This window comes from Jaculus jaculus, chromosome 10 (assembly GCF_020740685.1).
Source record: "Jaculus jaculus isolate mJacJac1 chromosome 10, mJacJac1.mat.Y.cur, whole genome shotgun sequence".
In the NCBI taxonomy this organism is placed as follows: domain Eukaryota; kingdom Metazoa; phylum Chordata; class Mammalia; order Rodentia; family Dipodidae; genus Jaculus; species Jaculus jaculus.
Genome location: NC_059111.1, coordinates 76704785 through 76719649, shown reverse-complemented (window position 1 = coordinate 76719649; position 14865 = coordinate 76704785). Strand labels below are relative to the sequence as shown.

The 14865-nt window shown below is 38.5% G+C and overlaps 1 protein-coding gene across 1 annotated transcript in view; it reads right to left on the bottom strand.

Annotated features, from left to right (window-relative positions):
• The window catches only part of Tes (testin LIM domain protein), a 58245-nt gene that overhangs the window by 17526 nt on the left and 25854 nt on the right, over nt 1-14865 (bottom strand). The window contains exon 2 of the mRNA XM_004658567.3: nt 1624-1709. Coding sequence (XP_004658624.2) covers nt 1624-1709 — 86 coding nt within the window. The remainder of the gene's footprint in view (nt 1-1623; nt 1710-14865) is intronic.

Genomic DNA, 14865 nt, shown 5'->3' with positions numbered 1-14865 from the left:
AACTTGCTTTGGAGAAAAGGAGATTGCCTCTTTAAAATGAGCTTTAAAAAAATCACAACAGTAATTGTAGCAACTGCAATTGTTGAACTACAAAGATTTTAAGATTAAAAAACAATATGCCCAGCAGGGGGCACTAGTTCCCTCTGCAAAGTCAACTGGTAGGCACAGAAAAGTGGTCCACATAGTAAGAGGTAAAGTGTCACAGGTATCCTTGGGTTCCTCAGCTGTGGTTTACTTCAACAAATTGAGAATATTAAACAGAAAAAGAAAACAATTTGCACCTGTATCAGATAAGAAAAGATTTAAATTTTCACTATCCCTTCTCTCCCCCCAAAAAATATAGTGTAAAAGCTGTTTACAAAGAATTACATTGTATTAGGTGTATATGGCCAGGCTGCATGCAAACACTATGAATTTATGAAAGACCCTGAACATGTGCAGACTTTGGTATCTGCAGGGATTGGAGACCAGCGAACAGCCATATTCTAATCCATGGAATTATTTTATAGTTGGTGAGTCACCTTTTTCAGAACCTCAAAGGCATACCGTCAGACTGCTCTATGCCATGAGAAGGCAGTTTAGGACAGCTATTTCAGGCTATAATTAAAAAAAAATTCCTGGAAATTTCTAAGTTTCTGAAAAGAAACAGCAAAAGTGAAGAACAAAATCATTATTCCTAGAATGACAGATTTCTAGGGCCCTCATTTTTAAAGTGTTTGTCTCTGTTTCTGGAGACTTATTAAACATGCTAGCTGTTACAGGTCACTAATGTTAGATTTTGTTGTATCTCCTTTAGCTTACAACGTACACAGCCACAGTGGCTGATAAAAGTGTTTATTCTTACTTTCCCATGGAAACCTGTAGCACAGAAGTAGTTATCAGACTTCAGCTGTGATGAGGCAGCCACCACCCAAACAGTGCATAAGTGAACTTTCTGTTTTCTAACAACAAAGCAAGGATTCTAATTTTGAGCAGGTATGTTCAAGAACATTTATTTTCTTCACAAGAAGAGACTTCAAATACTGATTTTAGATTTACATGCAACTATTACTTTTAAAAGACATGCAAATGAAATCTATCCAAAATTGACATTTACGATGCACACACTCATCTGCCTATCATTCAAAGCAGACACTGGCAATCAATTATTCTTCGAAAGTAAATCCAAGTTTTTAAATGTTTTTCAGTAATATATTTACTATTGACAAATTCTTAAGATACATGAGTTCAATGTCATTTCCTGACAACTTGATACAGATGTGTTCTTACTGTTTAGTGAAAATGCACACATGAGATGCGAGAAGTCGGCCACTGTTAAGAATAACAAATTAATTAACAGTCCTGGAAGGTCACCACAAGCTCTTTGCCACTCAGAAAAAGCATGCTCAGTTTTGGGGGTCTATAGGAAATCTACTAGATAGTAAATAAACTATAGGTTTTATCAAACTGCTCAGTAAAACTCAATGACAGCAAGACAGAACAGCTTTGCTTTTTATTCATTTCTCAGAAAATAAAAGAACTGCAACTAAGCAACTGCACCTGAAAACTTGTAAGGGAGTGCACTCTCCAAGGAATTACTGATAAGTGTAAATGACAATGATGCTATAGCTTTAAGAACATTACCTCCAGAAGTGCAGTTCAAATCCTTCACAGTTTTCTTTGCACTTGAGGCACGGGGCTCCGAATCCTTGCTCATGACCTAAGCCCATCTGTTAGGAAAACAACATGGATCTGTATCACAAATTTAAAAATTTTTAAAAATACCCTTTACTTAACACTCCTGTTTACATTAACTTTGAAACTATCCTTTTATGAGTCTCACATTGTTTGGCCAATGATGATACCTATGCATGTAGGTGGCCAAGTACATGCATGACATACTTTATATCCTCATTATTTTTAGCATGAAAACAATAATCAAATACTGCTTCATGAAAGACTGAAAACACATCAAGTCACAAAAAGTTACGTCTTTGACTGCTACCTGTCCTGGATATATTAAGTACAGTGAGCACTCAGAAAGCAGAACTCCGAAAGCAAGTCTGGCCCCAAATGACAAGTTCTGTAGCAAACAAGGAATGTAGAAAAATTTTAGGAATTATAGTTAAAATATTTCTGTAACTGCAAACATGTATTGAATGCTATGAGTAACAGGTTATTTATGAAATTGCAGATCTTACTAAAACTTTATAAAATGTTTATGAAGCAGACAATATTATTCTCCATTTTGGAGATGACTTAATTGACCCCTCAACATTTCAGAAGATCCAAGTGTCAATAAAAAGAGATCTGCGCATAGTTCTTTCTATCTCTTAGGCCGGTGGTCTCATGCCTAGGGGTTGGAATAGGGGCTGCACTGTAGTCTTCACTGTGGGAAAACATTCCTTTCTCTTTATGACAGTAAACAATACCAAGCATTTTTGATAACTTGCTGAGGTAAGGCTGAATGAGTAGAAGGGTGGTGTGAAGACAGCAAGGACACACAGGGCCATGCAAGCTCCTCTATTCAACTAGTCACAGGTGAAGAGAATGAGCAGGCTTTACATTGACAAATCATCAGTGACAGGATTATTTCCTATCTTGAGTATCCCATCAGTCACTATGACAAACTAGTTACCAGTGAGTACCTGAAGTATGACCTCAAGTTGGATAAATCCTAGATGCTTTGCGTGCTGGGGACAGGGGCAGGGCCGTGGTGGGGGGGGGCAGTGGAGGTAGAGGAACATCTACCTGTATCAATCCAGTACTCTCTAGCACTGAGCTATTTCCCAAGCAACAGTTTTACTTTTTAAGACATGGTCTCACTAAGTTGCTCAGGCTGGTTTTGAACTCACTCTGAAGCCTAGGCAGGCCTTCAACTTGCAATCCTCCTGCCGTAGCCTCCCAAGTAGCTGACATTTCAGGCTTGTGCTATTAGGCCCACTAAACACATAGACCTTTTTCATTGTCTGCTCTTTGTAATTTTACCAGATTGTATTTATCACTACCCAACCAACAACTACATTGCAACTTGTCCCTTGAAAGGTTACCCGAAAAACCCTCAGTTTAAATGAAACCCTTTCTTTTTTCCTAAAGAAAAAAACCAAACAACAACAACAACAAAAAACATCCTCTTACCATAATGATAGTGATATGGTCAAAACCAGTTGGTCTACCTAGCTGCTTGGGATAACCATGTTATTTTTTTCTGTCAGATCATCACAATCTACTCTCTAAAAAAATGGTCATTCTAGCATTAAATAAACTTCATCTCCCTACCAATTTTCAAAGAACTGACATTCTCCAAATTATAGACTGAGCATCAACACTAAACTGGGTTGTTCTAGGTGTTTTTTTTTTTCCCCAGAATCAACTTGTTTCTGGTCACTGATGATCACAGTTCATGGTACAAAATACAATAACAAACAAGAGAGAATGGAAGCTAGTAATTTGAGTTTTCTAGTTTCTTCTAATGTGTAAAAGTTTCCTTTGTTATAAAGTCCATAGCAAAATGAAGAGCCAATCTAAAGAGTGTATTCTTTTCCATCCCACTTGAGTCTTCCCTTACAGAGTCACTGCTGATCCTGAATCTTCCTGGAGTGTGGATCTGCTTCATGGAAGCAGACTTCCATGCTTCCTTGCTAAGCACTGATCATAAATGAAAATAAACATTTATATTACTGAGCTTTAATCACATAGTAATATTACTCAGCTACATCCACTGGCTTTTAATACTTCCCAATAAGTAAGCCATTTCAGGGCTGAGGAAATGGCTCAATGGTTAAGAAACTTGTCTGCAAGACCAAGGAACCCCCGTTTGATTCCCCAAGACCCACATAAGGCAGATGAACAAGGGCACATGAATCTGGAGTTCATTTTCAGTGGCTGGAGGCCCTAGTTTGCCTATTTTTTCTCTCTCTCTCAAATAAATAAATAAGTTTTTTAAAAAGAAAGCCATTTTATCTTGTGACACAGAACTTATATATACAAGTATAGAGTATGTAAAATACTGAAACATACTAGCTTAGACAATATCTCAAAAAGAAATGTGTCTACCTAAACAAATTCTTGCCTGCCATTAAATCTGAGTTGCCTGGTCTGAATAATACAAGATTTAATAAACATCACTAACATACTAGAACAATACTCTATTTCTGGTCTTAACCTGAAAATTCAGCTACAAGAACTGATTAGTCAGAAAAATTTTGCATTAACACCCAGCATAACTCACTACTAATTTAACCTTACAGAGGGCACCATGTTATTTTTTTCTAACCCACTTTTTAACTTCTTTTAAAACTTATTTTTATTTATTTATTTACTAGAGAGAGAGGGAGACAGAGAGAAAAAAATGGGTGTACTGTTGGAATTACCAGAACCCATGGTATAAGGAAGCATCTACTAATCTAAAGTGCCCCTTCCCACACTTTTTATTTGGCTAGGACTAGGCATCTCCTTCATGTCAAAGCTCAAAAACTACATTTCAGAGGGGAGAGTTTTTTGATCCTGGATGTTCAGCAAGTCAATGCAAAGGAGACCTAAAATTATGCTTGTCTCTAAGTGGAGATGACTTGCTAAGAGCTTGATAAAGGCGAGCCCTGAATCAGTGAGAGAGGCAGGGAAGCCTTTCTGAACTGAAATAGAAGGCATAGCAGCATTGAGCAGCTATGGGAAGAAGTATGCAAAGCCAGCAGAGGGGCAGGAAGGGTGCTTGGTTTTCCTTTTCCTATTTGCAAGGAAGAAAATAGTGGGTATTGTCACAGCGGTGTGAAAAATTCATTAATGTCGGGTCCACCCGGTTTATCAGAGGGGAAGACGTCTCCAGAGAAGGCGTAAGATCGGACTGGTACAGAGGATGCCCTAGAGAACTGCCTCCTGCAATGCGGACAATACAAGTGAGGGTGGGAACCCAGCCTCTGTTTGTCTAACACTGCGGGAAGACATTTGGGGCTACCAGGAGTCTCAGAGTTGCAGCTTGGAGAAAAGCAGTAATTTGAGAAACTGGCTCTGTAGGTTGCCTGTAAAGCTCATGAAGATTCACTCCAGGGTTCCTCCACCCTGGTCTGCATGAAGGCCAACAGAAACTCCACAGACTCCATCCTGCATTGTGTGACTCCCTGGAGAAAGTGGTGACTCCTGACCTTTCCAAACACATGCTTTCATCTTCTCTCTGAGCTCAGACAAGAGAGCAGGAAATGAAAATGTCACAGAGAACAAATGAAAGAAAACAGAAAGAGGTCATAACAGATACCCTCTCCTCTCACCTACTATAACCCAAGGGAAGTAGTCCTCATTAAAAAACAAAAAACACACAGTTAGTTTTCAAAGCACTGCTAGCAGCTAAAACAATCTGAGTTTCAGATTGGCAATGAACTTAATTTATATCTACAAGGCTGTACTGTAAAGCTTAAACCTCAAAGACATTCTGTTGAAGATATATATCTTCTGTCATATTATAGGGTAAAAACTTCTACAGTATAATTCTTTTTAAATTTTATAAGGACAAAGAAGGACAAGGCTACTCTAACAAAAGAGGTATGTGATTAATTCTGTTTCCCTGTTTAGTAGATGGGCCTACTCCAGACTGATATAATCTAAAGCACAGACGTAATAGCCCATATATACCATACACTACCTAGAAGAACATATACCTCTGTGAGTATGAGGCAGAATCTTCTGCCCTGTCCCCAACTGAAGCATCTAGGAACCTGCTAGTCTTCCACTCCCAAGTCAAACACATATCAGATAAAGGAGAACAGAGCAACCCTGCTCTGTAGAAAAGTGAGTTTCAGGGCCAGAACTGCTAGGGTAGTTAGTTTTTCAAGATCCATCACCCAGCTTATCCGCATGGTGTCAGAGCACCTGGGCTTCCCAACTCTAGTTTCAGTTCAAACATTCTGTATGTTCTAATGACTCTACCAATTTCTCTCCCTCCTTCACTTACTTTGGGATGCCCTGGAACACAGGACCCACAATTCTTATACTTCCTCCCCCTTTTTTAATCTCAGCCCAGACCACCTCACTTTTAGTGAACATCCTTTGCCTTTCCTCAAGAGAAGTGATTATTATTCTGTGATATCAAAATCTTCCAGGCTAGGTTCTATCCAGTTGTCTGTGCTTGAGAATTCTTAGTGAGGAGTAATAGAGAAAGTGTTACTTTAACGCTATCCAGGGTGCATGCAGGAGTATGCAGGAGGAGAGGGTGTGCTCCTTATCAACTAAGCTAGACTGGAAGATGAGGAAGTGAAATCCAGATCCTTGGACCAATTTGACTTGGACAAGTCACAAGTGTTTGTGCACTGTCAGAATGACCAATGTAGGTGTTAAGGAAATGATGAAAATTACACAGTTATAAGTGCTAGAATCCTAACAAAACAGAACTGTAAAAATGTAGAAAAAAAATCACTAAAGGAGGATAAGAAAAACTGTGATCTGGTCCAGAGTCAACAACACCCAAGTTCAGTGATTTGGAAAGTCATTTTCTTCTCTAGGTTTTGTCGAGATAATTAAGCAATTGAGTTAGACTGATTCTATGTGGTATTTTTTGCATGTATGTGTAGTGTGTGATGTGATGTGTGTGGCATATGCACCTGTGTGTGCAGGTGTGAACATTAGGTGTGAGTACTCTAACCTCTGAGTCATCTCCACAGCCTTGATTTGACATTTTTTAATTCTAAAATTTAAAAAAAAAATTCTTTATTTCCCTCCCTCCCTCCCTTCTTTTCTTTATTATGTGAGAAAGAGAGGGAAGGGGAGAGAGAGGCTGGGCAAGGAAGTATGCCAGGGCCTTCAGCCACTGCAAATGAATTCCAGACACATGACACCTTGTGCTTATGTGGGTACTGGGCAATTAAACCTGGGTTCTTAGGCTTTGTAGGCAAGCACCTTAACCACTAAGCTAGTTCTAAAACTTTTGACTGCAAAATATGTATCACATAACTTTATCTTACTGAGGTTACCTATTCTTCAACCTGATCAAAATTTCTGTTTCTGCAAAACAGAAATTAATCATTTGAGAAAGGTAGTGTATTAGTGGCTCTTGTCAGAAGCATCTGTACCTCAGTTTAGAGGAAGTCTGCAAAGTTCATATAGGAAACAAAGGACTCCAGCTGTCACTGACACTTCTCAGTTCTACTGTATGTAATTATTTCACGAGCAATGTGAGATGGTATTCCCTGCAGAGTCAACACTTGGTGCCTACAAACACATGGTTTTCATAAACATACAAGTTCCAAAGCTGTCTATTTCATATAATTTTAGTAACACATTCTAGTCAATGTTAATAAAAATATATGAAAGATTATTATTTTTCTTCATTATCCAAGAAAACAGGTCCTCTAAATTGACTATACTTGGAGAAATCATAGTCAAGCTTTGGAAGTGCCTATCAAGGACCACTGGGGGCCAAAAAACCCCAAAAAACAAAAACAGGGGTCCTGTAATATTTATCCTGAAACAGTACTCTTACACAAAAACTTTCAAAATACTTTTAACTATAGAGGCTTCAGAAAATGAACTTATATTTCCATGATCTGTCTCCCTACACTCTGTTTTCCTGTTGTTTGTTTTAGAATAAGAAATGGGAATGGAATCAATTTCTGCATAATCATAATTTTACAGAACCATATAAGTTGGCAATATTTCAGGTGACCCCTTGATCCAGAGGAGGTTACTCCATGCCAGATACTTTAAAGGAAAAGACAAAGAAAAGGAGGGGATATACAACATCTGGTATTTTAAACATGATGTGGGATTGACTGGATCTGGAAGATATTATGCCATACTTCAGAATGAGATCATCCAATTCATCTGTTTTCATAACCAAATTTCCCTCTGGAGCAAGGAATATGTGGTTACTAAATAAACAAGTGTAGCTAAGACTTTTTTAGTCACCTTGGAATTAAGCCCTCCAATATAGAGCATATGAAATATACATATTCTCTTTGTGTATTTGCCCACCTTCCAGATACACATGCATGCATGTATATATGTATATTCATACTATACTCAAAAACACCTTAGATTTTTGTTCCTATGGATGAATATTCTCGACAAAGGAACTTCATTTCTTAAGGTGCTTCTCAGTTTGTGGCTCTCTAAGAAAGTATTACCTGTGAAGTTTCTCACCTCCAGTCAACATATATTGACTAACCTTTGACAGTAGGTGTTAAGTTTGAGTTTTGGGTTCATTACCTATTTCCTTTCTCTATAACATTTTAAGTACAAAAAATGGTGGTGTAGGGTACAGAAAACCTATAATTTGGAGACATCTTTCAATTTTTATATAACATACTTTGTCAACTATTTTAGGTATAAACACAAATAATTATGAAGAGCTATGAATAATTATTCATAATAAAACTGTTCTATTTTTTTCTTTGCTTACAAGATCAAAACTTTCCATCTCCTATTCTGAAATATGTAAGAAGAAGAAGGAAGAAATGGTTTTCACCACTTACCTGGTCACCCAAGTGATTGACTGAAGTCCTCTTTATCTTTGCATAGAGAAACTTAGGCTTTAAGTCTAAAACACTAGTTAGTTCCCTCATCTACATCAATATTGAAGGCCAATCTCCTGTCGTGCCAGCCTAGGACTACACTCCAATTGATTGCTCCCATATTAAGTATAACACCACCTTGCTGCTTCTAAAGTTAATAAAACCTAAGGGTGGGGCTGTGAGATGGTTCAGCAGGTACAAGTGCTTCTCATGTAAGCATGAATATCTGAGACAGCCTGACTTACTTGAGTTCAATTCCTCAGCATGCATGTAAGCAGTTAGGAGTAGCCACACATTCCTGTAACCTGCCACCTGGGGAGTGGAACGCTAGGGCTCACTGTCAGCTATATGAACAACAACAAACATACAAACAAACAAACAAAACCAGCAAGCAGCTTAAGGGTCACTGAGAGGTTCCATTTTAAGGAAACATGAAGATGAGGACCCGTTCTCTGTCCTCCTCACATGTGTGCATGGGGCCCAAGTATCTGCAAACATACACATGCATACAAAGTACCTAACACGTACCACACACTGCACAACACCCCCAAAATGCAATCAACCTAAAAGCGACTAAACTCCTCTTATCCGATGCTTTTAATATTCTCTCAGCATGGCAAATAAACTATTTGAAAAGTTGGCACTGCTTTGTTTGCAAGGCCAGCATACCTTACACCTCTTCCCTCTAGCAGCTTTGTACCTAAGGAAGCTTAGCCCTTTGCTGGGATCTACATTTCTCTTTTCTATCTGCTGAAATCTCACTCTACCCAGTCTACAGATCCAACTCTAATAACCTTTGTTCAACTGTTAACTGAAAAAAAATTATGAATTCTGGGCTGGAGAGATGGTTTAGTGGTTAAGTCACTTGCCTGTGAAGCCTAAGAACCCAGGTTCGACTCCCCAGTACCACATACACCAGATACACAAGGCATCACATGTGTCTGGAGTTCATTTGCAGTGGCTAGAGGACCTGGTGTATCCACTCTCTCTCTCCTTCTCTTCCTCTCTTTGTCTCTTTTTGTCTTTCAGATAAATAAAGTAACAATAAAAATAAACTTCTGAATTCTCACAAGTCTTGGTAGAAATTCTATATTTAGTCCTATATTACAGTAGGATTGTTAACAGTTGAATTTACTATTGACTGTAAGCTGCTTCTTTACAAATGAATATCTCTTACTGGTTATAGGGCCAGAGATTTATAGCAATATTAAGAAAGTTTTGGCTATTTGTTTTAATTATTAAATGCGAATTAACATGGTATCTTGATCTCCAGAAATTCCCATTACTTTTCAAAAAACAATTTTAAGGACTCCTGAAGGGATTATGGCAGTGACAGCAGCAGCCTACCAACACTGCCAGACATGGGCCTAAAACTTTAGCCTCTGAACAATTTCAAGAATGTCTGAGGTATTAGTGTTGCCCATATTTTTATCCCAATACATACTGAAGACAGCTGTTCTTAATGCCAGTGCCTAAAGAGCTTGCAGTAAACAAATATTCTCTAAAAGATCAGCTTTAAAAATAGGAAGAAATATATTTTTTTCTTTTTTTTGCTGAAGAAATAAACTTTTTAACATAAGAAAAAAAGATTACAACTTAAGAACAGAATATATCAATCAAGGGTCTGCAGTTATCAATACTACTTATCCAGAAGCAGATCTTCACTGAAGATTATAGGATCTAGTCCCATGTGTGCAGCTCCTCCAGTACTGAAAGTATAGTGCTGGAAGCTCTGTATAAGTCTCCAACATGAAAACTGTTACGAGCCAAAGGGCCTGAAACTTTTAGTTTACACCAGTGGTTAATAACTACACATTGTGTTAGGAGAAAAGAAAACCAGACATCTTTTAGTCCAAACAATTTTATAATAATTATTATTTAAGAGATACTGGGTCATATTCCTTGGAACATTATGCAGTCAGTGACAGAGAGACTGTCACCAAAGCAATGTTATTTACTTGGTCCTGAGATGTAAACAGGTGGTAACATATCACCAAAGCCTTTGTGATTACAGTAACACAACTTTGTTTTGTTTTGTTTTGTTTTTTCAAGGTAGGGTTTCATTCTAGCTCAGGCTGACCTGGAATTCACCTTGTAGTCTCTGGGTGGCCTTGAACTCATGGTGATCCTACTATCTCTGCTGGGATTAAAGGCGTGCCCCACCACGCCTGGCTGGTAACACAACTTTTAAAGACAAGTAGATCCTGATGCTTTTATAGAGCACAGTGTCTTTGGATGGGGTAATATGCTGGTGTACTTCTAATTACACATATTTTTCTAAATGAGCACTGAGACCTGCAGTGGTGAAAGAGGTAGTGAAAATACTTCACTTGTCAAAATGGACTGGAGAGATTGCTCAGTGGGTAAAGCACTTGCCTACAAAGCCAAAAGACTCAGGTTCAATTTCCCAAGGACATATGTAAACCAGAAGCACAAGGAGGTGCATATGTCTGGAGTTCATTTGCAGTGGCTGGAGGCCCTGGTGTGCCCATTCTCTCCCTCCCTCTCTCTCTCTCTCTCAATAAATAAATGAAAATTTTTAAAAGGCTACTACCTATGAGCTATCTCATCTCAATTAATCTTCAGCAAACCATGGAAAATGAAAGGAACTCAGACTTGCAAAAAATAAAGCAATTTACCTGATTACTCTGCTCAAGTAGCTGATCTACAACTGACTCTTGCATTTTTTTTTAACTCTTAATTAATACAGGGATCTTAACCATAAAGCTACATTCTTCCCCTCCAAAATGAGATGCTGAAGGTAAGTAATTATCTTAAGAGTAAGTTCTTGGGAATAATGAATTTTAGGCTGAATTACCCTCAAGTACCAGCAAAGCTCTCTTCTGTTGCAGACAAACCTCAGACTATAGGGAACTTGGATGGTGGTCCACGAGTGGTACTCACATTTAGCCACCTGAGGTGGTCAATTCATACAGGAGGACCCTCAAAAGGATAGGGCATGAGTCAAGAAAATGCCCTCAGGTCTTGATTAAAGGTCTTTTCATTGTAATAGCAAGGAGGAAAAAAATTAACAAGAAAACAAATAAATATGAATGAAAAAGTTATGTTTCACGATTATAAGATCTGAGACTTCTGGGTAAGATGGCTGCTTAGGAGTCACACCAAACCAGTGTAGAGATTTAAGTAAAACCACAGCAAAATACACTTTTCTTCTGAAAAGTGATGGTGTATAGGTTTTTATTGGCCACAATGGAGAAGCAGGAGAGACCAAGATCCCCGAGAAAGAAGGAAACCAGCCAGAATCCCAGAGGCAGCCCACATGAATCCCCAAGATCCACATGCCCACCCGGCCTGGCACCCAGCTGCAGGAGCAGAGACCAAATAAGGGGACTTTCTAATCCCATCAAACCTGAAGGGGAAACAGCAGAGATCAGCTAAGTAACCACAGAAAGGTATACAGGTGGGGCCAGCTGAGCAGTTCCAGTACAACAGCAGGCTTCCTGCATTCTCCCATCCCCCAACCATCAGAACCTCGAACCTCCTGAGAATGCATGCAAGACATCCAGCACAGCTGATCAGAGTACCAGATCACAGCACACCATAGATGGATAGAGGTGGGCACTCAGCATTAGTGAAACTGGAAGCCATCCCTAAAGTTAAGGGGAAAATTGACAAAAAAAGCAGGTACATAGGCCTGCACTGGAAGTGCTAATCTCTCTTTCCATGTCAGGGAAGATGATGGGTTACATATTTGTTGCTGGCTTTGCCATTTTCAATTAAGCTATATTAGGGGTTGACTACTTTTGCCTTTGGTGCTTTCAGATTTATAGGGTCTTTGTCTTTTTTTTTTTTTTTTTCTGTCATTATTGGGGGCAGGGTATGATTCAGACAAAGGCTGACCTGAAACCCATTTCAGAACAGAAATCTCAACTTCCCACCGGACAGGATTAAAGGTGTAGAGCAACACACACCCTTAGGGATTTCTGCTTTCTAGGATTATCTGTTGGTTTCAATCCCCACACTTGCATACTCTGTGCTGGTTTTTATAGAATGTGTACACTGCTCAGTTGAATTTTAGAATTGTGCCAGTAAATTGCTTGACCCAGCCCATTAGAATACTTGAATAGCAGGCAAACTCAACACCTAAGATTACTTCTGCAGTTGGATCTGAGTACAAGAGTTACACTTGGCATCTTAACTTAAACTCCTACCCTGAAGGTGCATAAAGTTGGATTTACAAGTCTAAAGGCACCACAGATAATTAGAAAAGCCAAGCATCGAATCAACTCAGGATGCAAAAACTGATATATTACAACACAAGAAACACAAAGAATCAAGAAAATACAATCTCACCAAAAAGTATAAATCTGTCAGAAATGACCCCTATGAGACTGTTTTAGATTAAATGCCTGAGAAAGATTTCAAAAAATTATTTTATGTACATTCCAAGAAATCAAAGAAGAAAACAAAGGAATTAAGGAAGAAAACAAACTCCTGAAGGAATTCCAAGAAAACAAAGGAAAGCAACTTAATGAAATAAGGAGGTCATTACAAGACATGAGTAAGGAAACAGAAACACTGAAGAAAAGCCTGGCTGAAATCCTAGCTCTGAAGAATATAGTCAGTAAAATAAAATATTCTATGGAAAGTCTAACCAGTAGAATGGGTGAAGGAGAGAACAGAATATCTATACTAAAAGACCAGGTGGCAGATCTAATACTGTCCAACAAAGAGAAAGATAAGCAAATAGGAAGGCATGAATGGGAATTTGATGATATTTGAGACACTATGAAAAGATCAAAGGTAAGAATTCAGAATATAGTAATAGGAGAAGAATTTCAATCCAAAGGCATAGTAGGCATTTTCAACAAAATCACACACACAAAAAAAATCCCCCATATTGGAAAGAAATGCCAGTGTAGGTATAGGAGGCTTTCAGAACACCAAACAGACAAAACCTAGAAAGAACCTTTCCATGCCATGTTATAATTAAACTGCTAAACACACAAACCACAGATATTATATTGAAAGCAGACAGAAAGAAAAAGCAAGTCCCCTATAAAGGCAAGCCCATCAGAATAACTGCAGATTACTCAAAACAAACTTTAGAAGGGCTTGGAATGATGTATTCCAAATTCTGAAAGATAACAGCTGTCAACCAAGATTACTTTACTCTGCAAAGCTGTCCAAATTGAAGGAGAAATAAGGACATTCCATGACAAAAACCTGCTAAAGAAATTCATGACAACTAAGCTAGCTCTATAGAAAATACTTGAAAGAATCCTTCAAGCTAAAAGGCACACACATGACACAGGAAAAAAATAACCCATACTCAAATAACACTTAAAACGAGAGTAAAGGGAAATCAGGAAGCACTACAAACAGTAAGAATGGCAAGAATAAACACGTATCTTTCAATAATAACTCTTAATATCAATGGCCTCAATGCCCCAACCAAAAGACACAGGCTTACCAACGGGATAAGGCAGGATCCTGCTGTTTCTTGCCTTCAGGAAACTCATCTCTCTCAAAAGATTCACACTGTCTTAAGGTGAAAGGATGGAAAATGACATTTCAAACAAATGGGCCTAAGAAACAAGCAGGTGTTGCTATCCTAATATATGACAGGATAGCCTTCAAACCAACATTAGTGAGGAATATTTGACAGGATAGCTTTCAATCCAACATTAGTGAGGAAAGATAAAGAAGGTCACTTAATATTGATTAAAGGTACACTCCAACAGGAGGACATTACAATCATAAATGCATATGCACCTAACACAGGGGCTCCCAATTTCATCAAACATTATTAGACTTATGGTCACATATGAAACCAAACACAATTGTTATGGGTGACTTCAATACCTCAGTCTCATCAATTGACAGGTCAGCCCAGCAAAAAATAATCAGAGACATCTGGATTAAATGATGTCATGGAACAAATGGACCTAGCAGATATCTATAGAACATTCCATCCAAACACTGTAGAATATACATTTTTCTCAGCAGCACATGGAACATTCTAGTAAGCTAGAAAGGAGATATAAAGGGAACAGAAAGGGAGGGAGGGGGAATTTAAGAGGATGGTATTATATACGTGTAAGTAGAACAGATTAATGGGGGTGAAAAGACCTAAGTGAGGTCACAGGAAGAGATTGAGTAAAGGAAAAGCGGAAGGAGGACTAATCAAAATCTACGAGGATATAAATAAGTCATATGGAAACCTACGGTTTTGGACAATGGAACACAGGAGCCATTGATTATTAGTAGAAAATTTTCAGTGCCAGGGACTGGATACCTTCCAGTGAGTTGTTGGTCAGGAAGGTCCCTGATGCCCCTAAAACACTGCAGGCTATTGCTGAGGCCCTTGGTTTCCCACCAGGAATGGATGGTAAGACCCTATTGCTGAAGACTCCACATATTTGGG